Raw genomic sequence first — 24,183 nt, 5'->3', positions numbered from 1 at the left:
CCCAATTATCGAAATTTGTATCCAAACTGTATAGTCTTAAAATATGTTTTGTGAATGGATAAACAAAAAATTCAACCAAATTCTTACTTTGTAAGTAGTATATTTACTGTACATAAGTACATTTAATTACATAGTTTTCTCACACACAGCGTTTATAACGATTATCGAAAAAAAAGGAAACATAAATAATTGTATAATTTGAAATATTACGAGCAAAAGTAAGAGAAAGGACCGACCGAACAAGCTCAGCCAGACTTAAGTATTCATATTAGATTTCGTTTCGACTTCGGCCCAATAAAGTGTGAACTGTTGGATCATTTTTTTTTCTCTCACTTTATACACTACACACTCTTTCATAGTGTAAATTGTGTTGCATACATACGTTAATATGAATTGTGAATAAATTGTGTAATTTATAATGGGAATGCTGACGTCGCCATTTATTTAGAAGGCACGTAGGGTCTACAGGTAAGGGGCCACCGAAATTTAGTTGCGTCCGTGGCCATGGTTTTTGAGGGTGGGACAAAGCACCGGGCGTCGCAACACCACCCGCGGCGCCCCTAGTTATATTCGGCCTTTTTGTTTTTCTTATTTTAAATTTTCAGCGTTAGTAACCGGACATGTCCGCTTCGGTAATTTTTTTTGCGTTTAGTTTTTTTTTTTTGAATTTGAATTTCAATTTTTGAATGTTTAACGGTCTGTCCGTGACATCCGGTTCGATCGGATGTTGTTTTAGTTTGAATTTATAAGTGTTTTGAGTCGGTCTCTGCGCTTCTGTGGGTTTTTTTTTTTTGAATTTGACAGATCTTGGTTTTGATAGGCATGATAGGAACTTTTTTCTGATTATGGCGCAGGAACAGTAGGGTTGGCAAGGACCCGCCCCAGCCGACAATGACTAGCCATTGCGCACCACCACATCATGCCGAACGCCTTCCTTACTGCTTCCACCAAAGATGCGTTACCATACATGTATAAAACTTTCGTTTTATACCATCTCAGTTACAAAAAACATACAAGTGCTATCGGGCAAATATCCGAAAAAATTAATTTCTAACATTACTATAATGTTTAACAGAAAGAATAAATTTACAAAATGTGTAAAATTAAACATACATAAAGCTATCGTTTTATGTATATACATACATACCCTTGTGGGAATAGAATACATAATACATAATGTCTCCGAAGACAAACGGAACATATACAGTTAACTCAATACACAAATACAAATTACCGGATTATACATAACGCCACTGTGGATTAACGGAACAAAAAACGGGACTTCTACATAAATATATATATATATGTAATACTGAATCATACAACCATAAAGTGATATTGGAGATTGGAAAATTTAAACAAAAGAAAGTGGAAAAAAATACCAACTTAAATTGAAAACAAAAAAAATTGAAACTATTGTGATTTGAAGATTTGAAAAAATATCAACAAATTAAAGACCTTTACCAAATTAAATTGGACATAAACGTAAATTTAATAAATAACAAACATACATATAACTGCACCGAGGACATATAACGGAATAGAAAATATCCTCATATGTTAATGTACAGTCATGTACAAAAATAATTACAATAATTTAATGGATAATTAACAACTTATACAATGTTCAAACAGAAAAATAAATTGAGGCTATTTCGATTTAAATTGAGTGGTGTTCATACAACTCTATTTAGCTTACACAATAGTAATTTGATAGCTGGTTGGCTCATCTCTACAGTAACAACATATCTCTGTTGAGACTGTCAAAATGTGCGTGTTGGTATTAGGTGAATGGAATGGAATGAAAACATAAAACTTTGAAATTTTTGTGTGTTGTAAGAAAATGTGTTCAATGTTTTGGTTTCATTTTGATTTTGCCATCTTCTTTTGATAGTCCCTACTCCAGTGAAATGAAAGACATAAAATCAGCTGATGAAATGAGCCAACCATATAGTTCAGCAATGCGTAAGTGACGTTTAAATATACTCAATAAACACACTTTACAATGTTGAATTTGCAGGTTGAAAAAATTTATTACGCAACTTTTTTTAAATTGGCAATTTATTATTACAATTTATTATATGACAAATTGCGTAATAAATTGCCCAAACAGTATAAATTGCCAATTTGGTGTGTGTTTGAACCTAGTATTAAGGACAAATTGAATATAACCTGGCGTGGTGCCATGAAAAAACCGAACCAAATTGAAAATAACCTGTGCCATTTTAAATACCAGTTTACAAAGCACGGATAATTATGTACAAATAGCAAGCTGCTACACATGGTTCTGGCCAGTTGGTATTACTATTGTGTACTAGTGGAGCCAAAATTACTTACATACTTTGGAAAATTAATCCAGAAATTAATCATTTTATGCATTGGACAATAACCTGGAACTGGGACTTTCAAAGATAAGAAGGTCCTCCTCCATGCAATCAAATCTCGAAAAAAAAGGTGAAATGAGATCATTAAGTTTCTGTGTGAAAACAGTATTACAGTGACTGCAATTTAACAATCGAATACGACACAAAATATGTTAGGAAGTATTTTTGTTGTATACGGAGAATGTTTACAACAGCGCTTCGCGAAATTTTGTATGTGAATGGACAAGGTGTAATAAACTTTAATTGCCAAATCTGAAGTTCCTTCATATTTACAAACGCAACATCTTGGTTGATTGTGGCGATATTATTAGAATGCATAAGCTTGTGTTAAACGCATCTATATGAAAAATGTCATTGTACCGCGGCCTTTACTGCGACTGCGCTATGGAGAACCGTGTTAAATGGCATTATTTAACCATGGCGGAACGATACAAGGTGTCAGCATGGTGACATACCCACAAACATAAATAGAAATTCCATGTACTTTGTTTCTGTAAATTCGATGGACAAATGTCAAAATCGTACTCCGCTGGAAGTTGATGTATCAAATGAAATAAAAAAGCTTATAATCAGCTGTCCCATGCTGCCACCTTGTATCGTTCCGCCATGGATTTAACTGTGGTTGCCATGGTGGAACCATACAAGGTGGTGGCCACGGTGACATGCCTACGCCATCATTAAAGGCTCCATGTACCTTGTTTTTGTGAACCGATGGACTAATGTCAAAATCGTACCGCGCCAAAAGTTGATGTGTCAAATCTTATAAAAACTTGCGAGTCCGCTGTCACCTTGTATAGTTACGCCATGGTGGTTGACGTTAAAGGCCAAATTAAACCTCCTTAACCCTAACGCCATAGTCGTAACCATACCCATATCCATAACAATCTCAATGTGATCGATTAATGGTGCCTTAACCTAAAAATCGTGAAAATTTCATAAAAATGATGAAAACACAAAAAATTACAAACATATTCCACAAAAAATAAGTCTCTTAGTCATAACGTATCCAAAACAATGAAGAAAATATAAAAAAAGTTATTAAATTCATCAACTAAAATATTTTTAGGTTATGGATATGGCGAGAAACCAAAAACCAATTGATTGGCTATGGCGTTAGCGTTATGGTATGGCACCATTAATCGATTATATTCCTTTCCATAAGGTAGGTTCGATCAGCTGATTTATCTGGTTATGGCTTTATGGTTATAAGTCACCATTAATTCGCCCTTAAAGCTGGAGACATTGGTGCTTTATCGGTAACCGTATCGGTAACCTTATAACAGCTGATTCGACCAACCTTATGAGAATCAATGCAATCGATTATTGGTGCCGCTAAGGTCGTTACCGTATCGTAGCCAACCAATCGGGGTTTGGTTTACCGTCGTAACGATAAACAGCTGATTACGTTAGGGATACGGATACAGCGATACGACATACGGCACCAATGACTCCAGCTTAATGGGAATTTTCCCACACCATTGGAATCTTAGGCGATGCCACCCACGCGAAATTAAAGAAAATTTTGTTTGACCACCCCGGGCAGACATGAGTGACGGTGAATCCTGACCTTTTCACCTATCACTAGCCACCTGTACGTTCGAAATGTGAATCCTCACAAGTGGCCCATAACAAATGCTCGTTTGAAACTTGCCATATCACAACAAAATAAACTTCAATTGCCAAGTCTGAAGTTAGTTTATTGCGCTTGTAACATCTTCGTTGATTGTGGCATGTTACTGGAATGCATAAGATTGCGTTGAACGCATCTATAGGAAAATAAGCATGTGTCTCGGCCATTATGCTTTGCTTGCAACAAAAGTTGGGAGCTGGCTACTTTTTCATGCCAGATGGCGCCAGTGTCGCTCAATCTGCTGTTCTCCATAAAATATACGTGCAATCTGCTAACAATACGTAAGATTGAGTGAAGCACATCTATATGAAAAACTGCTTATGTGACGGGGCTTTTAGTAATGTTCATGTGTGTGTGCCAACTTCGAACGATCAGCTGTTAGTTGCTCTACTTGTTAAAATTTGTTGTTTACTCAATCTTAAAAGCGATGTCATTGGTTGGTGTCGTTTGTCGTATCGCTGTAGTCGTATCCCTAACGTAATCAGCTGTTTATCGTTACGGCGGAAAACCAAAAACCAATTGGCTGGCTACCACAAATCACACAGAGAAGATTGAGCATTCACGAGTTCAAAATTGCTTCGTTCTGCGCATCTACGTCACACTTGACTGCTTGAGCGAGTAAAAAAAAATGCACATTGCGCATGTAAACAAAAGATCAGCTGTTTTTTATGGGCAATTTTTACGTCATTTTCCTTTAGCTCTTGTGTTTTCTCTTTCTTTCCTTCGTTCAAGCAGTCAAGTGTGACGTAGATGCGCAGAACGAAGCAATTTTGAACTCTTGAATGCGCAATCTTCTGTGGGTGATTTGTGGTTGGCTACGATACCGTTACAACCTTAGCGGCACCAATAATCGATTGCATTGATTCCCATAAGGTTGGTCGAATCAGCTGTTATAAGGTTACCGATACGGTTACGGATAACGCAACATTGTCTGCAGCTTATGCGGCAGTTACCCACCGACGTGTGCCGTACGTAAGGACGTTTGTCGTACGAAGCACGTTTGACCGAACTCTCAAGCCCGTAGGAATGAATGTGTGCGTCTGTGTACATGTACATAAGATATTTGTGTGTGTATTGTTTACAGATAAGCACTGTTGCCATTGACCATTTTGCATGTATGCTTATGGAAACATCAACTTTTTCCAATTTAATTTTTGATATTGTAAAAGGCCGGAATACTATTAAATAAGTATAAATAGATTAAATATTTATAATCAGCACTTTTACATAATTATTTCGAATTATTTTCACAATTTTTCAAACTTTAATTAGGCGTTTTTGCATAAAATTGCAAACGGTCAAAAATTAGCGCACAAAAGTTTACTAGGCAACTCTGTCTAGTGAGAGAGCGATCAGCTAATGCGGCAGTTACTCACGAACGTACGTACCAAAAACGTGTCAGCTGACACGACCTATCTTATGAGTGTGCAATGTAAACGAAAACTCACCGACGTGCAACGCCCGTACGTACGTAGCCCGGAACGTAGAAATCAAAACAATTTTGATTTTTTCCGTAAGAACGTGTCAGCTGATCGCTCTCTCACTAGACAGAGTTGCCTAGTAAACTTTTGTGCGCTAATTTTTGACCGTTTGCACTTTTATGCAAAAACACCTAATTAAAGTTTGAAAAATTGTGAAAATAATTCGAAATAATTATGTAAAAGTGAAGATTATAATAATGTAATCTATTTATACTTATTTAATATTTATTCCGGCCTTTTACAATATCAAAAATTAAATTGGAAAAAGTTGATGTTTCCATAAGCATGCATGCAAACTGGCCAATGGCAACAGTGCTTTGTTGTAAACAATACACACACAAATATGTTATGTACATGTACACAGACGCACACATTGATTCCTACGGGCTTGAGAATTCGGTCAAACGTGCTTCGTACGACAAACGTCCGTACGTACGGCACACGTCGGTGGGTAACTGCCGCATAACACGTTCTTACGGAAAAAATCAAACTTGTTTTGATTTCTACGTTCCGGGCTACGTACGTACGGGCGTTGCACGTCGGTGAGTTTTCGTTTACATTGCACACTCATAAGATAGGTCGTGTCAGCTGACACGTTTTTTCTACGTACGTTCGTGAGTAACCACGGCTTTACTCATTATCAGTAAATTGTACGTATTTTTAAGGAGAACGGTAGATGATCGACAGTGGCGCCACCTGATATGAAAACTCCTAGCTTTTGTTGCAAGGAAAGCATAATGGCCGAGACACAATACTGTTCTTCATATAGATACGTTCAACGCAATCTTATGCATTCCAGTAACATGCCACAATAAACCAAGATGTTTCAAGCGCAATAAACTAACTTCAGACTTGGCAATTGAAGTTTATTTCGTTGTGATATGGCAAGTTTCAAAGAAGCATTAGTTGCGTTTCAACGAAACCAGACCTCCACTTGCGAGGCTCACCAAATACTTATTAATTGTGCTATGGGTTTCAAGGGGTTGGTAAGCGCATACGAAGCTTTAAAGCTTCAAAGCTTTCGTAACCCAATTTTCAACCTCACCTACGCGAAGGGAATCCTGGGCCCGTATTACGTGTCATGCTGTCTTAAAGAATTACCCGTGTTGCGATCAGTGACTGAAACCCATTTTCACTCAAGCGATAACTATGCAACTGTGAAACAATTTCTAAAAATTATAATAGGTTATCAATCTAACGAGTACTATTTGTCGCTAGCTCGCATATGCCATTAATCTTATACACCATTTCAGAGTTATTGTGATTTAAAAAATGAGATTCGATCACGGATCGTAACACGTAATACGGGCCCTGTTACATATATAAATGCATTATACACATATTTAGCGGGCGAGGCTCTGGAAACCCTAAATAAGAAAGGGTTTCGAAAAAAAAAATTTTATACAAGTTCCTTATATACTAAAGTACAAATAATGGGATCTAACATATCATTATCTCAATACAAGACTGATACTACCAGGTAGTAACAAATTAAACTAAAAACACTAAAGGTTATATACCTATGTATATATTAAACATTAACAAAAGATTTCACACCTTCATGTAATTTTAGATACGTAAGTCACTAGTTATCTAGTCATCACTTAATCTTTCATGATTCATCACATTTAATCAATATCATTGTCAAAACAAAAAATCCATAAAAATCTCATTTAATTGTAACTATCAAGTTGTAAAATACAATATCGTTTTGTAATTATCTAAAATACAACATGAACTGAATAACCTGTATAAATGGTTGTGCGGAAATAGACTGAAACTTAATATAAATAAAACGAAATTTATGATAAGAACAAGGAGGAACTTTAATGAGGATATAATTGGTTTAAAAATAAATGATGAAAGCATACAAAAAGTTGACAGTATAAAATATTTGGGAATTATAATTGATAACAAACTCAAGTTTGAAGAACATATAAACTACACAGTCCAGAAAGTTGCGAAAAAAATTGGGGTTATGCAGAGAACATCCAAATATATTCAAAAAAAGTACAAAATAATTATATATAAGTCCATTATAGAACCGCACTTTGTAAACTGCCCATCTATTCTATTCATTGTGTCAGACAAAGAAATAGATAAACTTCAAAAGATGCAAAACAGATGTATGAGATTTATTCTTAAAAAACCTAGAGATACTCGTACGGCTGATATGCTGAGAAGTTTGAACTGGTTAAGTGTCAAGCAAAAGATTTTTTTTCACGCTATGAAGTTTATATTTAATATTAAAAGTGAAAATGTACCTGAATATCTAAGTAAAAACGTAGTATTAGTTAAGCAAACACATAACATTAATACAAGGAATAAACACAATTTCAAACTGCCTTTATTCAGAACTGAAATAGATCAGGAAAATATTTTTTATAAAGGTCTAAACAGTTTCAATGAACTGCCTATAGATATAAAAAGTTGTAATGAAATCGTAGCTTTTAAAGCAAAACTTTATGAATATTGTAAAACCTTAGCAATAAGATAGTAAATTGTAATATAATTTAATTTATGAATTAGGCTTTTTTGCCGTAATAAATAAATGAAATGAAAATATATTACTTTTTGCACCTACACCCTAATATGGCAGAAACATCACAATAAAGCAATCAACATACAACCAAGGAAATACATCACTACCCAAGTACAACCTGGCGCTATAGCGGACACATAAATATCCGTGCCATCATCAATACTCACAAAACGAGTATTCAAAGCCCCAAAAAGAAGGTTTAATGCGACCATATTAATCGTTCCGCGATGGTCGGGCTAGTACCTCTACTGTGCTTTGTTACCGGAACGTACCGGATCTGTATCCGGCAAAGAGCCATCAACATCGATAACACTCCCCAAAACCTTCGGGGAGTGTCTTTATCGTTAATACAACAACATTAAATGTTATTTTGTATATATGTAAATTTTATTTCTTTCATAAGTTGACAAGCATAAATTTCTGAAGTTCATTGTTTTAAACTAACTTCAGCTGCTAATTTTATCAAACATAAAATAAAAAATTATTGTAAGATAAGGTTAATTAATAATTAATTCACGTATGTAGCGATCCGCTAAATCTAGTCGATTTTGAATTCAACTTATACCTAGGCATTACATCGCTTGCTATTATATTCATATTCATTACATTTTATCATAGCAATTTGAGTTAGTTTTTATAAAATGGACAAAAGTTCATTCCTGCATTTTTTTAGTTTCCTTGTTTTGCATTTAAGCGCAATCAAAATTTAATTGGTTCCTAGTTATTCATACATATATTGTTTAATCTTACATTCGTGATCACTTAGAAGTTGATCATATACTCGTTATTCAAATACGCAGGTGTTTTATTTTTGTAATAAAATACACCTACTACAACACGTTTTGCGAATGTCTTTTTTTATATATTAGCTTTCCGCATTCCTCTTTTAGGATAATATTTATATATGTGTATAATTCAAAAGTAGTTTCGAAATTTTTTTATGTAATTTATAATTTTTTTGCATTAATTTCAAATACGTACATTCATAAGTGTAACAACCGAAAATAAAAATACACTAATAAAATACATCTACATAATAAAATGGTATATATATATTTTTTTTAATATTAAAATCAATTTCAAGCCAATTTTTCATAAATGTTCAATCGATGTATATAGGCTTCGCCGGTGTATATATATGGCTCGTGGAATTGTAACTAAATTCTTTAATGATTTTTTCAATGCTGCTGGAATTAGAGCAAATCTAAATTAATCCATTAATTCTTGAAAGCTGCATTTATAAGCAATCTAATATTCTTGGCAAATGCATACAACAAGGATAATTCAGTTTATTAGTGAGTGAGCGTTGATTATAATGTAGTACGTACTGGTATGTTTTTTCTTTACTTAAATCGTTGTGGTTACCTTGAACTTGTAATCCTTATAATTCTTATCCCATTCCTCTTTTCAAGTTATTTTTGTTTTTATATTTAACCATTACATGTATTTTCCGTGGTACATATGTATGTATGTGTATTAAACCTTAACATTATTTAGTTTTTGAATTACTTTTAAAAGTTTAGTAAAATGCAGAAAAAGCCGACTAAATCTTAAAAATCCAAAACGTTTAAGTCACCTTAAATCCACTGGTCATCGCACTTAGGATGACTAAAAGTCAATTCGGGTCTTCTGTTTAAAAATTTCCCGTCTAGTCCTTGTAAACGGAAGTATCCATAGGACTGGCTGGTTGTGCAAATGAAGTTGTTGAATTTGTATTTGTGGGTGTAAATGCCGATATCGATGAACTGCTGTTGTTAGTGGACGAATTATGGGTAATTATATTCATTGGAGTGGAAGCCTGCTGAACCGCAATCGAGCTGTTATTCATCGTAGTATTACCCATACCTAAACCCATAGCGTTGCTGCCATTATTACCGGAAAATAAGGACGTACCCCCGCTGGCACTACCAGCCATACTTAAACGTTCGGCATTTATATTTTGCAAAAATACACTTGGTCCGCTACTGGTTCCTCCGAAAGGTAACGTAGTGTTTGAAACAATACCCCCAGCACCACTAAGAACATTTGGAGCTGAAGTATTGAGTCCTAACATAGGAGTTGGTAATGCTGGTTTAATAAAACGCTCACTGGCACGACGATTCTAAAATAAAATTTAATAGTATGAATTTTAGTTAACATGTAATTTAATGTGTAAGCATGTGTGTACGTACCACGATCTGTCCACAAGCATAACAGCGATTGTGTTGTGCTGTCCCAGGGCTAAGTGGACGACTATTAGATGGGCTATGTGATACGGGACTACTAATAGTACGTTGGCGTGTATTTACCACTGCAGCGTTACCCAAGCCGCCCGTTGTGTTTAATAAATTTTCATTATAAAATCTTTCCTCGTCCATTTCAAGCGATGATTCCGATTCGGACAAATGACGACAGAGTGCTTCACGTCTTTCTACTTCTAGTTTTAGTTTGCGCTGCAAACGTGCATTTTCTTCGCGTATAGTTTTTTCTTCTTGTGCAAATTGCTGTAATTTTTTAGTAGCTTCTTTTTGTGCAGCTGCTAAATTAGCACGCAACCGTAGCACCTCAGAACGAAGTGTTTGTATATGAGCGCTTAAATTAGAGGCAGTGTCACCATTAGCGTTGGTTATATCACGTGGAGTTGTTGGATCGGAAACGGGTTGGTCCAATTTAATTTGCAATAAACGCTTTTCAGTTTCTAATTTATCCATACGCTTCCATAGCTTGTTAACTAAAGCTTCTTGTTCTTGTTCCAAAGTATTTTCTAACTCAACCATTTCTCTACGCAACTGCTCTAAGTTAGTTTGTTTGTTATCAGTTTCGGCTTGTAGTTTTTCAATTTTGCGCATGAGTTTATTGACAAGACATTCCTGTTCCTGCTCAAGTGTTTGCTCGAGTTTGCATTTTTCTTGTCTTAGCTGTTTTATGCAGGTTAGATTTATTATATTTCATAAAATTCATTGAAAATTACTTTACCTGATCTAGTTTACGTGACAAGTCATTTGTTAAACACTCCTCTTCACGCTCATAATGGTGCGCTAAGGTCTCCTTCTCTTTTTTTAAGGCCTGAATTTTCTTCAAAAGTGTATTCGATATGTACTCCTCCTCTTGTTCCGCTTTTGCTTGCTATACATTAAGGTGAAGTGTGTTTGGTAATACATATTTTTTATTATCATATGTACACAATTGGGTTAATAATATTTCTACATACAATTATAACCGACGCTTGTTTTAACGTCCGATTTTCTTCCTGCACCACTTTGCATTTAATCTTAAAGGTATCTAGTTCAGCCTTGAGTACTCTGGAAATCACAGTATATCACATTTACAGAGTAATTGTAATTAATAACAGTAATTTTTTAAATAAATGTTCATACTTGTTTTGTTGTGTCAACGATTCGATGCGTTTTTGCAACTGCTCGCGAGACACTGGACTGGGTGGAAGCATAGTGCCACCATCTAAGGAGCTTTCAGATTCACAGGGGCTTTCCATATCTGCAAAACTATTTAAAAAACTAATAAACGTATTAGAATCTAAAATTGTTTATATTTTGAAGATAAATAAAATAAAATTATGTCTAAGGGTGAACTCAAATTACGTCGTTTTCCACCCTCTATGTGAACTAAATAATCGACCGCAATGTATAAATATTCGTCTTTTACAAAACTATGTGCACGTAAATTTCTTATTATTGCAAAGTCAAATATGCATATTTTCGCAATAAGTTTTAATACAGCTCAGTGTGGAACAGTACGCCCTAGATTGCATCTTACCAATTGTTCTTACGGTTGAGTCGAATGTGAAATTCTATCAATAGTAAATGATTGAACCGATCACTGTTCTTTGATGTATAAGGAACAAATTATACATATATTATACATATACACCTACATATACATAACTAACTGAATTACTTTCATACTATATACATGTATATACTTTTCTGCACAATCGCATAACTAAACATACAGTCTTTATTGTTTCTTTAGTATTCCCTGAATCTATGTATAAACGCAGACAAAAAGGCACCCCGGCGATCGCGGTGGCCCATACCTTCACCAAATACTTGTACTTATGTATGAACATGTCTATAGGAATTTACCAATACAAATATTTACCCTATATATAAATTTTATCAGCTGTAATGCATATTTATCTTTATATGGTTACATCGTTGTTTAAGCAAAATTTTTCAGTCAGTCTTGCATTTTCATTTACATATTGGAAAATGCAGTGTAACTAACCTCTCTTCTTCCTTTTTCAAAGTATATTGTAAGAGTGCATACACAACCAACTAATCGAGTTCACGCCCCGCACATTCCATGGTCACAAATAAAGCAACATATTTTACCCAATTTTTTTTACTTTTTTGACTATTAAGTTTTGAACTATTAATTTATCACCCATTAAAGTTTATTACTTCACCTGAATTTCACCTTTTGACTAATCAGAAAAATTCGGCACTGCAATCTTTTGCTGTTTTTTTGGTTTGCTTTTCACTTCAGCTTTCTTTGAATTTTCGATTTTAAATAAAAAGCTTATGGCCTCTTCAGAATCCTACTAATATTTAGCAATATTTTAGAACCAATTGTTCAGCAATGTTGATAGAACAAGGTATTTTTCTTTTCCATCAGCAGCCTACAGCTCCAGATCAATTCCGAACATTGTAAATTTTACCAAGTAGCGCAACTAACAGCTGATCGGTGAAAATTCGCACATTCACACGCACAGTTCTCGACTCAGTTTCATAACAAAACTTTAGATTATTTAACTCAAATTTTAAAGTGAGATAATCCTTACCAATTTATGTACATAGAATATATAAGGCGTTTTTGTTGTTATTAAAACAATAGTTTTATTTATATTAAAGCTTTTATCATTTTTTTTTTTAACTTTGAAAAATCTCCGAACACCATTCCTTCATTATATGACATTCGACTGCCTAGTCCACTGCCTTCCACTCTATTCGCAACATAACCTCTACTTAAGCTGCCAAACTATATAGTAAACAATGATTCCGAACACCAATCTACTTTTGCAAATTTTTCGTTTTTTGCCGTTTCTTTTCGACTGCTGAGGTGATGACGATTGCAAGGGTTACCAAGCTTTCGGTTGAAGTATAAATTATAGTGGGTTCATATTTAGATATGTTTCAGCCGATTTAAGCTAAGGCCACACTCAGATGCACTATACTCCGCGTCACTTTTTTGCCTATTTGATTAACATGGCCGCGCCACGCAGTGCTGTTGCCGCTAGGTGTGAACTGTTTATAAGAATACATGGGAATAATATTTTGCAGCGCAGTGTAGTGCTGCTCAGTGTGGCCTTAGCTGTAGCTTTAAGTTTTGCAATCAATCTATTGCATATTTGTTTAAAACCCCGTCACATAAGCAGTTTTTTATATAGATGTGTTTAGCGCAATCTTATGCATGATAAGTAGGTTGCATGTATTCTAATGAAGAAGGACAAACAAACGAAAACATATGAAAGTGGTGAACAGTATTGCCAGCTCCGCAACAATATCTTTTTATCATGGTAGACATTATAAGGTGGTGGCACGTCGACATAAATGCAAACAAACATACACTATCAATGTATTTTGGGCCTAAGTGCAGAATACATACATTTGTCAAATTAAAAAATTTATATGAGTATCGGTAGTGGTGTTTATGGTGAGTTCAACCGTATATTTTTTTTTGGTGCAAATAATGACTATAGGGGTAATTTCACGTCAAACGTACGCAGAAGGAAATCACCGTGGCGTGTTACGGTCTGCTGCTACGGTCTACGGCTACGATCCACTTGGGAGCGTGTTCACGCGAACACACCTAGCGATGTGGCGAAAGTTGCGATAAAAAGATATCGAAAAACAAGAAAAAGACAGACCGGCGATCACTAGCGAAAAATTGCATGCGTTTCCGGGGCTTAAACACGATAAAGGTGGAAAAATTTTTGTGAAGCTAGAAATATAGAAGACATCCATATTTCCTTTTTGCTTCACGACAACGCAAACGAAGAAATATTAGAAAAGCTACATTCACCGAAACAAATAAAGAAAAGAAGCGACATTTAAAGCCGACGGCAGTGAAAAACCTATTAATTGCACACTGCTTGCCGTTTAACTGAGTCCCACATTCTTATCGGCCAACTACCCGGTCAGCACATTGGTAAAATAAGTGTTGTGAATAATTTTACGCCATTTAATTGTGGCGAAGCTTTTAACCAGTATCGAACAGTTTGGAATCTTCCGTTTTTTTGCAATTTCCTGCGGACCAAAAAGGACATTTAAGGAACATTTAACGAATCTTGCTGATACGACAGCATCGACAAGTCCGAATCCAAATAACAACCTTTTAGTAGTACAGGGTCAAGCGAATTACTAGAAGACTTTTAAACCAACACCTCCGCCTCCAGGGCCAGCAGTACGCTGCAGCGTAATACAACGAACACCCAATTAGCACGAAGTCATCCAGGTCGTAAAAGTCAACACGAAGTTTTTATTGTCACCAGGTTCACTCGATCACCTTGAACCACGAGCGCAACAACCACCAGGCGGTACCACCGACCCCAATACTACTAGCGCATCCTTATTAGCTGCGTTCATACCGGCTATAACAATACTAGCGCAACCCTTATCAGCTACGACCAGATGGGCTACAATAAACCAGCTACAATGACAATCACAGGGCAGCGAATATAGGCCTGCGGCCATTCCAATTGCGATAACGAACATCAGCGGTTAAGCGGTGAGTTCGTTCCAATACTGAACTAAAATTATGTATTTGTAGCCTTAACCTTGTCTTTTAAAATTATATTTTTGACTCCGCAACATTATATAATGTCAATATACCAACATACTCAAGTTTAAGGCTATCACCCTAGTGTAGAATTAAAGCGAATGTGAATACGAATGCAATATGCACAATGACCAAAGGAAATGAAAAGTTTAGAAAAAAAAAGCAATTCTTGTTGTACGTTCAAAATTGTTGCATACACAAAAAAAAAATTACCCAACAAAAAAACAAAGCATATTTTAATGGTCATAGGTGTGCAATTTATACTGCCTGTGAAACAAAAAAAAAGTGTTTCAGGTATTAAAAATTTGCTTTGCGTTACGGTAGAATTTTACCATTACATTTTTTTTTAATTGATGCAATCGTTGCGAATACGATTTTGGAATGAGCAAAAGTGTTGATATTGTTTCGGTAAGGAATAAAGTTTTATTGGTAATTCAGGTTCAGTTGCATTATCAGCTAAAATGCATTAAATCTATATTAAGAGACGCAAATAACAAGTAATGCGGATTAGCTTGCATTATCAAAACAAAAACTTCTTTTGTATACATTTTTTGTTGACTGAGTTGAACTAAGCCCGAAACAATACCAACCCTGACTGTTACTTGTAAAACAGATTACGTTTCACTTGAACAAGTAAAACGATCTCATTAATTGTACTATAAGTTTAAAAGGTTCATGCTTTACCTGAACCTGTAAAACAATTTCGTTGAGTTCACAATAAATTTAAAAGTTCACGTTCTACCTGAACAGGTGTATGACTCCCGTAATTTTTCCATGGATTTAAAACCATACGTTTTACTTGAATTTGTGAAACAATATTTTTTTGAGGGGTAGGATTTACCCCAAGTTTAGTCCTAGTTGCGTTTATAATAAATTTTCTAGTACATAGTACATATTAGTGTCATTATACTATGTGTAATACCAAATCGATGTTCTGTTAAACTCAAAGTAAATCTAATACAACAACCTATTAATTTTGTAAGGGGGCCCCAATTATCAGAAGTTGTATACAAACTGTACAGCCCTAAGATAGGTTTGTAAAAACAAAAAAAAAGAGAAAAGGGCATTTAACCAAATTCCTACAAAAAAAAAGATTTTTTTATTACACATAGTATAGTAGATTATAAAACAAACCAATTATTATTACTTTCAATGGACCGTCGCAAAACGCGGCTCACAATAAATTTTTCTAAAAACTTACAAACAGGAATAGAGTTCCTCTTTAATTAGGCTCGCATTTTCGATTGCTATATTTTTTTTATAAAATTATTTATAAGCTTAAATATATTCAGAAACCTTGCAGTAAGAAAAGAAAAAGAAAAGCTATGTTAGCAATAATGAATTTTGAATAAATCTGTTAACAATATGGGAATGCTGGCATCATTATTGATTTAGAAGGCACGTAGGGTGATCAGGTAAGGGGCCACCGAAAAATAGGTGCGTCGGTGGCCATGGATTTGAGGGTGGGACAAGCACCGGGCGTCGCAGCAACACCCGCGGCGCCCCTCTATATATTCGGCCCGTTTCTTTTTCATTTTAATTTTCAGCTTTTTTTTTGCAATTTTATTTTTCAGCAGTTTTTTTTTTGAATTTGATTTTCAGCGTTAGTAACCGGCCATGTCCGGTTCGGTAGTTTTTTTTGCGTCAGTTTTTTTTTTAGTCCATTTGAGCGTTTTGAATTAGTTCTGCGCTTTTGTCAGTTTTTTTTAAAGGCATGATATGACCTTTTTTTCTGATTATGGCGCAGGAACAGTAAGGTTGGCAAGGACCCGCCCCAGCCGACAATGACTAGCCACTGTGCACCACAACATCATGCCGACCGCCTTCCTTACTGCTTCCACTGTAAATGCGAATCCACAACAGATGGCGCCCAACGGGATTTGGTGCCCGAGGCGCTGTCGTGCTGGTCATTTTGGTCAACTTGTGAAGTTGACCATCCCATCAGTCCGAGGTGTGCAGCCGCAGGAGGAGCCACCTGCGTTGCGGTGGGATGGTTGGACGGATGAAGTTGTCCAGAATGATCATCGATGACAGTTGCTGAGGGCGCCTGAGGCGCTGGCCGCGAGGGTCAGTCGGGTCAACCTGTGAAGTTGACCATCCCACCAGTCCGAGTGAGCAGCCACAGGAGCTGCCATCTACGTTGCGGTGGGATGGTTGGACGGATCAGGTTGTCCGGGCTGGTCATCGGGGGCAGTGGCCGAAGGAGCCACGGACTTTACGTCAAGTCCTTCGGATTTTTGTATTCACCCGATGAGGCAGTGCTGCACGCACTCAGTTTTTTTTGTAATTGGGGTTTTATTTTTCCGGAATGTGGTCCGTTAGTCGGCTAGGAATAATTTTGTCTGCTAATTGGGATTTTTTTTTTAAGGTTATTTTTTATAAGCGCGGCCGAAGGCCGCCTATGCAGAAAGGTGTTCTACGCAGAATTACTGTGCATGGCGCAGCCGGTGTTGGATCGGCTAACATAACAATAAACATAAGAGTTATAAGGTAATATCAGCTCGTTCACGAATGCAAAAAAGAGCTTTTTAAAATTTTTGGTAAATAAAGACTAGAAAAGTTAAAGATCATCAGATCAAAGGTATTTTTATAAGTTATTTTTTTGAAATCCATCCACTAGTTTCGGAGATATTTTGATTTGAAAAATTCATAATTTCGCCTTTTGACATGGAATTACCCCAAAAACTTTAATTTGCTCCAAAAAAGAAATATACCTTTGGAATCAGCATACAAATCTCTATAAAGTCCGATTTTTTTTATTTTTTTTGACAAATGTATGTATTCTGCACTTGTTCCAATTAAATACATTAATTTCAAATTATTCAGAGAATTACAAAAACAAAATACATTGATAGTGTATGTTTGTTTGAATTTATGTCGACGTGCAACCACCTTATAATGTTCTACCAAGATAAAAAGATATTTTTGCGGAGCTGGCAACACTATTCACCACCTTCATATGTTTTCGTTTGTTTAATTGCAACAACGAAAAAAGCGACAATAGTACCGACGGGTTTTCCGCGAATAAAATTTAAACGAGATAAAAAATATAACTTCTGCTTTCGTATTCTGAATCTTGACGAAAATACGCGTCGTCTGATACCGCTATCGATATGTGCGACCCGAATTTTAAGTGCAGGACTTAAGTTGAAATTTTACTAAATTTGGAAATTAAAAAGCTTATATTTCATAAACTAAGAGTTTCCTATAATTGCGGATGATAATTTTGTAATTTTTAGGACCCCCGCCACCCCTCGAAAAAAAAAGTTGGAAAATCCTGGCATCTTATTCAGAATATTCCCCTAATCTCTAGTTGAAAGCACAAAATTAAACGGAAGCGTGATAATTCGACGGAAAATAAACTAGTTCCCCGGTATGGAACATATGTAAATGCGTCGATTATCTTATGACGATTTATTGTAGATTAAGGCGTGGAAACGTGGTCTTACACTAGCGACGATTACGAAATATTGATTTTGCATGACCAATCGATTTTTCTAAAAGTCGATATATCTTAACCAGTCCTACGTTTAGTCGAGGAAATAAATTGAATCATAGCAAAATAAACTTTAGCCGAACAAAAATGTCGATATTGGAAAACATACGCGAGTTTTTCACTTCGGAGTCCTCACGTAATAAAAACGCATCATTAGTTGCTGGGTTCCTGGTACGTACAATTGGTTAACGGATAAATGTACAACATAAACAAAGCAACTCATATGTATGTATGTATGTATCTACAAAAGCTTTATTCGTCTCGTTGCAGTTTTTTGCAGGTTGGTGGGTCTTGATTGATGCTATGTCCGTCGATAATTTGCATGAGATAACCACGGGACATGTTTTCATAGGAGTGTTTGGCACTGTTGCCGCTGCTATGGTAAACGTTGTAAAGAATTCTCACGTAAGTTGTGTTAATATTTTGGGGTGAATGAACTGTGAAAGTTTTCTGTTTTTTGTTAAAAGATTTCCGAAGAGAATACTTCTGCATCAGGTGCACATCTGGCAAAAATCTGGCTCCTCATAGGCTTTGTAATGGGATTTGCTTCGATAATTGCAGCAGCTTGGGTGATGATAGATGTCTTTCTCAACAATAGTAAGTAGCGTATTGAAATGGAAATAATATCGTAATGGTGTTGCAATTCAGAATTTCAATACCTATCGGTGCCAAAAAAAATATTTTTAAAAAAGTATCTGATTACCAAAATGAAGCTTTCAATTAAAACCTTATTTCAGTTTCATTTGGTATAATTTTACTGACTGCGTTTTCCATTTTTGTAGACAACAAAAGTAGCTGGTTCGGTGTGGCAATTCTCATGCAGAATCTTTTGATTCTCCTTGGGAGCCTAGTTTTCAAATTTGGTCGAAATGAAGAGGACTGGAATGAGTAAATTATCAGATGGTTATCCAAGCAACACGCCCACTGCTCCCAATTAATTTAAATGTTAGTCCAATAAATAATAAACTATATCTTACGGAATGCTATTCTTTTTTATAACTAAAAGAATAAAGTTTTAATCATATTTAATGTACATAGGTAGCTGTTTTCGCATTTACAAGGAGCCTTTGCTGATGCATGAGCATTGTAAACATTTTAGATATATAATATAGTAAGAAAAGAAGTACTAATATTACTACGATTTTGATACTGACAGCTAAAAATTCTTCATAGCGTGACATTCACCCTCGTTCTGTAAGCACCATTCTGGTTGCAGGGATTCAGCGCCGATACCATTTTCAGTCAGCCGTTGTCGGTGGTATAACATACGAGCCTCTGCTGCTTGCCACGATTCGTTTGTATTCGACCACAAACGCTCTGCCAAAGCACTAGCGCGTGGCCAAAACCGATAATCCAATGTGAACTCATCAATTTGTTCTGACCAAATAGCTGCCTCTGCACCCATTACTTGAGAAATATATTCACCGGCAATGTTATTTAAGTTATTGTCATAAACCTTTTGCCAACCAATATAAGGTGAACACCAATTATTGCCAGCTTGAACCCAGCCTGGGCCTCCACAATCAAAGTAGAGAGCATCGTAATTTGATATGATAATGCGATAACCACGTTTCAAAATATCTTTTATCTTTGAATCGCTGCCAGTTGTCCATATTTGTATGATATAACGTTCTTTATTTAAATATTCACCAAGGTAAGGCTCATCCGTGAGTTTACTGGTCCAAAGTGTAATCGGAATTCGTTGGGATTGAGCAATTGCATCAACACGATTTAAAGCTTCATTTTGAAAATGACCCCAAAGACGCATAAAACTAGATTCATTTAAACTCCAACCCTTTTCGACCAACCAGTTTTGTATGCGTGCACTACTATTCCAGCATGCAACAGAAACTTCATCGCCACCCATATGAAAAACATCGGGATCGAAAAGATCAAACATTTCGCGATAAATATCTTCCAATATAGGATACAGTGCGGGGACAGTGGGATCTAGTTGACCGCAAGGTGGCTCTACACAAAAATCTGACCATGGTTGTGCATTGAAACAAGCTACCATATCCTTGTGTTGCCATCCTTCACCAACATGGGCAGGTGCATCAAACTCCGGCATAACACGTATGCCGCGTACACGCCCATGTTCCACAATCTCTGCAATATCCTCATGACTATAAACCTTGCGTTGTGAATATGCCCCCAATTTATACATATCAGGCTGAGATTTCAGTTCAAATGGAAAACTGTGCGAATCTGTTATATGCCAATGGAATGTATTCAACTTAACCATGGCCATAGCATCTAGAAAAAGGGTAACCAACTCAAACAACGCATTAAATATATAAATTGAAACTACATACCAAGTGTTCGCTTAATGGATTTCACAGTAAAGAAATTGCGTGATGTATCCAAAAGTAAGCCGCGCCACTTGAATGCCGGTGCATCTTCTATCAAAACGCGTGCCAAAATCTGCAATTCCCGTCTAATATCATCGTAAATCAACAACTGTGATAACGTCTCTATTCCATGGCGTGCACCAAAATAGCTGCTGGCGTTAATCGTCGCAGCTACTGAACTACTGTTAGCAGAGATAATTTGCAGACTATAGCTTTCATCGGTGTCAAAAGTAAGCCTAGGCACTACATTGTCCACCACTGACTTTAATTCCACTGTAATCATTAGTTGACCACCACCTTTACGCAGTACGTTCCTATTCGGTACGTTTGAGTAAAGCTGTTGTAAAAACCGCTCCTGTATAGCGGACCAAAGATGTGTTTGTTTGCTTAAAGTGGGTAGTGCAAATTTAATGTATTCCGGATCGACTGTTTGCATATAGCTCTCGAAATTCACAACACCACTTGGGCGAGGCCATACTGTGCCGGGAACACTGCCGCTACAAAAGATGCGACAAACCGATTGGCTAATAGCCCTTTTAAAGTTCTCCGCATTCAACTCAACCTTAACACATTTGCTCTGTTGACATTCGTAACCGTAAATTAGGCTGAAATTAAATAAATATGTACGTACATATGTGGAAAAGAGTTAATAATTATTCCTACTCATCGCTTCCAGCGAAGGTTTGGCTTGCTCCTAGCCCAAGTAACACCAATATTAATGTGAACGGCGTCATTTTCAATGTAAATGGTTTGCTTCGATAACCAAACACCACGACTTTCACTTACGAAATGACTACAAATGAGCGAACTAATTTCAATACAAATATACCAGTTTTTAATACAACAAAATACAACAGAACTTACCAATAAAAAAGTCAAACATTCACACAAACTTGACAAGTGCATAACAAGGAATGAAGTAGGTACCCACAATTATCTATCGCAATTGAAAAGCTAAGCAAATTAAATACGTTACGTACTCGGAATTTGCAATTTGTTTTGCTCGGCTCATTGTTGGCTATTCGCCCCAACCTCTCGCATATTCAATGTTAGTTTATTGTTTTCTTTTTTTTTTGCTGTAAAGCAAGCTATAGCGCAAGCGTTAATCAGCTTATCTGGTATAAACATACATACCTACATATACGTATGTGCTCACTGACACATACAAGTACATTTGCGGACGATCGCTGAAGCAGCACAAAAATATTCCGATCGAAGATTACTTACCTACCTATTAATGTGAAGCTAAGTAAAGTTAATTGCCTACTAGTTAATTTATAAACTAATAATACCCCCCAATATCAAGTCTAGACCGTAGACTTGAGTGACCATATACAGACGTCATTGGGATCAAGAGATGAACATTTACATGTCGAACACTGGTGCGCCATGACGACTATTTTAATTTGAGCTTAATCACTTCTTATCAAATACGTCAGTCATCCCTTGATAGCGGTAATGGCGGGCGCCAATCCTCTGCTTCCAAAGATGGAGAAGAATATCTTCTAGCTAGTGGTGCCATTGGACCTTTATACGATGGGAGAAGAGTTTTGTTTATCCGCGAATTTTATTTGGTTACTTTTGCTATTACAGAGAACAGCTCATGCAATTGGCTGCGGTAGATCGTGTTTTACCTTGTTCACGGGACGTGCCATTAATTAGAACTGATTACTCACGCATTGCAATTCCTAAGAAGTGTAGAGGGGCTTAATAAGTTCTTAGTAAAAATTTAAAAAAAAAAATTCCACATCTATACGCTCGTTGGAATGAGTCCTACAAGCTTCCTATAGAAAAATTGAGGCAACATAATTGAAAGATATGTATGGTAATCTGAATGTAATCTGTATGATATGTATGGTCTCTGTGTTTAGTAGTAATTTGAAATGCAATCGGGATAAAATTTATTATCCTGATCGGGAGCATTCTTAAATATTCAGATGTGAAACTAATTACAAAATTATTTAGTTGCACGTAAAACTAACTGATCAGCCTTTGATAATTGCAAAGCTATTATAAATTTTTAAAAACTATGTGGGATTTACACCTTTTTGCGTTAAAGTATTATCCTCGTAAGTTTCCAACACGTCAGCCAAATGCTCGTTATCTCTGGGTTTCTTGAATTGTCGTTTTTTGCTTGCAGTCTTCTTACGTTTTGGAACTGGTTTCTTGAGTCCATGATCTTGCATAGAACGTATACCTGTATTAAAAACGAAATTTGTTATTGATTACAAAGTCTGTTGGCCACATGTTTATTACCTTGTTTCTCAAGATATTCATCAATTTTAGCATCATCCATTGCATCCACAGTTGCTGAACGCCACAATTTTTGAAATTCCTCATCCACCTGCAATTTCCATCAATCTTAAGGTTTTAAGAGAAACAGTACTTGCACACGCCTTTCTTACCATAAAATTGGCTGTTCTATCGTTGTAAAATAGAATTTTCTTCTTGTCAATTGGTCGAATTATGAATATTATTTCAGAAGCACGGTTTTTGAGTACTTTTTCACAATGTGGCAATGATTCTTGAACATCGTCAAGCAATACACCGCCTAGGCCTTTTAAATCGTGTTGCTTGAGTAGTCGTAAAAGACTTTTGCCATCTTTTATTTTGTATACTGGTTTAAAGCTAAATCGCTGTCCATCTGGAGTTGCTTCGATTTTGGGATTATTAATGAGCGCTTCCGAGGCTAGCCACTAAAGATAAGCAAACGCAATATTATGAAATACACTCTTGATAACTTTAGTAAGAAAATGTATACATTTTTAACAGATTGTCCAATATCCAATTGATTTGTTTCGTCTAATATTTCCTCAATTGTTAAAGGATGATCATCGCCATCTTGGTGTCGTGTGCGCATATGCTTTACAATTTTTGCTAATACACCAAAGCGATATTGGGAGCTTCCAGACATGGTCTTATACCTAAGCAATTGAAAAGTAATATTATCAAGAGATATTAATTTCATATTATAATGTAAGCATACGTGCTGGCATCCAATTTAGGTGCACTCGGTGGGCGCATTTTCCTTTTCGCCTCATCCTTTGGTGGGCCTTGTGTGGTTTCAATCTTGGGCTTCTTCTCCACACTAGATATAAAATTTTACTTTGTAAGAAAGCATTGACAAATTTTATGGAATACATACGTAGGAGTGGCCATCGCCCTTTTTTTGAAGGCTTCGCGTTCTCTTAACAGAGCTGGATCCATCGTTTTTTGTTTTATATTTTTTTCGAAAGTAATCGAAATACTTATTCTGGATTATATTTGTTTACACGTCCAAAAATATTTTGTTAAACTGAAGATGACAACTGTCAGCTGTTAATTATAGTTCGTTTAGATGGGAAGATAGGTTGCTTGTTATATCACACGTATCTTCAATTTGTGTTGCTACCGACATAGAAAGCTTACCCAGCCAGCATTTTTTGAAAATTTTGATCAAAAAATATTTAAATATCATACCCCAAGATGGCAGCGCTTTAGTTTAGCACCCCCCGATTTCTGGGTTGAACTTGATATCAAATT

General features: G+C 36.0%; 4 protein-coding genes across 10 annotated transcripts; 1 reads left to right on the top strand and 3 right to left on the bottom strand.

The window, feature by feature from the left end:
- Nucleotides 1-8,400: 8,400 nt before the first annotated feature.
- On the bottom strand, nucleotides 8,401-12,675 carry LOC137253500 (coiled-coil domain-containing protein 6). Of its 6 annotated transcripts, none has more exons than XM_067790515.1 (6): nucleotides 12,443-12,675; nucleotides 11,394-11,531; nucleotides 11,228-11,318; nucleotides 10,993-11,142; nucleotides 10,209-10,934; nucleotides 8,401-10,138 (listed from the first exon to the last, which is right to left on the bottom strand). In XM_067790515.1, exons 2-6 carry the CDS (start codon nucleotides 11,507-11,509, stop codon nucleotides 9,686-9,688), a joined length of 1,536 nt encoding a protein of 511 aa, XP_067646616.1. In that variant the 5' UTR covers nucleotides 11,510-11,531; nucleotides 12,443-12,675; the 3' UTR covers nucleotides 8,401-9,685. The 6 variants fall into 6 exon arrangements, with proteins under 6 accessions (XP_067646616.1, XP_067646617.1, XP_067646615.1 ...); XM_067790516.1 differs by having other exon boundaries at nucleotides 11,394-11,519; XM_067790514.1 differs by having other exon boundaries at nucleotides 12,454-12,675.
- Nucleotides 12,676-18,322: 5,647 nt separating this feature from the next.
- LOC137253499 (transmembrane protein 50A) lies at nucleotides 18,323-19,343 on the top strand. Its single transcript, XM_067790512.1, has 4 exons — nucleotides 18,323-18,481; nucleotides 18,581-18,715; nucleotides 18,778-18,907; nucleotides 19,093-19,343. Exons 1-4 carry the CDS (start codon nucleotides 18,398-18,400, stop codon nucleotides 19,200-19,202), a joined length of 459 nt encoding a protein of 152 aa, XP_067646613.1. The 5' UTR covers nucleotides 18,323-18,397; the 3' UTR covers nucleotides 19,203-19,343.
- Hexo1 (Hexosaminidase 1) lies at nucleotides 19,284-21,674 on the bottom strand. 2 transcript variants are annotated; one of them, XM_067790493.1, is made up of 4 exons: nucleotides 21,526-21,674; nucleotides 21,325-21,469; nucleotides 20,626-21,266; nucleotides 19,284-20,566 (listed from the first exon to the last, which is right to left on the bottom strand). In XM_067790493.1, exons 2-4 carry the CDS (start codon nucleotides 21,393-21,395, stop codon nucleotides 19,467-19,469), a joined length of 1,812 nt encoding a protein of 603 aa, XP_067646594.1. In that variant the 5' UTR covers nucleotides 21,396-21,469; nucleotides 21,526-21,674; the 3' UTR covers nucleotides 19,284-19,466. The 2 variants fall into 2 exon arrangements, with proteins under 2 accessions (XP_067646594.1, XP_067646595.1); XM_067790494.1 differs by having other exon boundaries at nucleotides 21,325-21,454.
- A 121-nt stretch (nucleotides 21,675-21,795) lies between these two features.
- On the bottom strand, nucleotides 21,796-23,962 carry TfIIEbeta (transcription factor IIEbeta). Its single transcript, XM_067790511.1, has 6 exons — nucleotides 23,807-23,962; nucleotides 23,648-23,749; nucleotides 23,423-23,585; nucleotides 23,067-23,357; nucleotides 22,918-23,005; nucleotides 21,796-22,858 (listed from the first exon to the last, which is right to left on the bottom strand). Exons 1-6 carry the CDS (start codon nucleotides 23,866-23,868, stop codon nucleotides 22,689-22,691), a joined length of 876 nt encoding a protein of 291 aa, XP_067646612.1. The 5' UTR covers nucleotides 23,869-23,962; the 3' UTR covers nucleotides 21,796-22,688.
- Between the last annotated feature and the right edge of the window lie 221 nt (nucleotides 23,963-24,183).

This window comes from Eurosta solidaginis, chromosome 5, assembly GCF_040869045.1.
Source record: "Eurosta solidaginis isolate ZX-2024a chromosome 5, ASM4086904v1, whole genome shotgun sequence".
NCBI lineage: Eukaryota > Metazoa > Arthropoda > Insecta > Diptera > Tephritidae > Eurosta > Eurosta solidaginis.
This window is presented reverse-complemented; position numbering and strand designations above follow the sequence as displayed.

What these genes read in the sequence shown, in the direction of transcription:
- LOC137253500 (XM_067790515.1), bottom strand. Translation starts at nt 11,509, where the DNA reads ATGGAAAGCCCCTGTGAATCTGAAAGCTCCTTAGATGGTGGCACTATG. An exon ending in TCGTTGACACAACAAAACAA is followed by an intron (nt 11,319 to 11,393) that starts GTATGAACATTT and finishes TGTGATTTCCAG; the next exon opens with AGTACTCAAGGCTGAACTAG. An exon ending in ATGCTTGTGGACAGATCGTG is followed by an intron (nt 10,139 to 10,208) that starts GTACGTACACAC and finishes ATTTTATTTTAG; the next exon opens with AATCGTCGTGCCAGTGAGCG.
- LOC137253499 (XM_067790512.1), top strand. Translation starts at nt 18,398, where the DNA reads ATGTCGATATTGGAAAACATACGCGAGTTTTTCACTTCGGAGTCCTCA. An exon ending in CATTAGTTGCTGGGTTCCTG is followed by an intron (nt 18,482 to 18,580) that starts GTACGTACAATT and finishes GTCTCGTTGCAG; the next exon opens with TTTTTTGCAGGTTGGTGGGT. An exon ending in AGATGTCTTTCTCAACAATA is followed by an intron (nt 18,908 to 19,092) that starts GTAAGTAGCGTA and finishes CCATTTTTGTAG; the next exon opens with ACAACAAAAGTAGCTGGTTC.
- Hexo1 (XM_067790493.1), bottom strand. Translation starts at nt 21,395, where the DNA reads ATGACGCCGTTCACATTAATATTGGTGTTACTTGGGCTAGGAGCAAGC. An exon ending in ACCTTCGCTGGAAGCGATGA is followed by an intron (nt 21,267 to 21,324) that starts GTAGGAATAATT and finishes ATTTAATTTCAG; the next exon opens with CCTAATTTACGGTTACGAAT. An exon ending in ATCCATTAAGCGAACACTTG is followed by an intron (nt 20,567 to 20,625) that starts GTATGTAGTTTC and finishes CCCTTTTTCTAG; the next exon opens with ATGCTATGGCCATGGTTAAG.
- TfIIEbeta (XM_067790511.1), bottom strand. Translation starts at nt 23,868, where the DNA reads ATGGATCCAGCTCTGTTAAGAGAACGCGAAGCCTTCAAAAAAAGGGCG. An exon ending in CCTAAATTGGATGCCAGCAC is followed by an intron (nt 23,586 to 23,647) that starts GTATGCTTACAT and finishes TCAATTGCTTAG; the next exon opens with GTATAAGACCATGTCTGGAA. An exon ending in TTGGACAATCTGTTAAAAAT is followed by an intron (nt 23,358 to 23,422) that starts GTATACATTTTC and finishes GCTTATCTTTAG; the next exon opens with TGGCTAGCCTCGGAAGCGCT.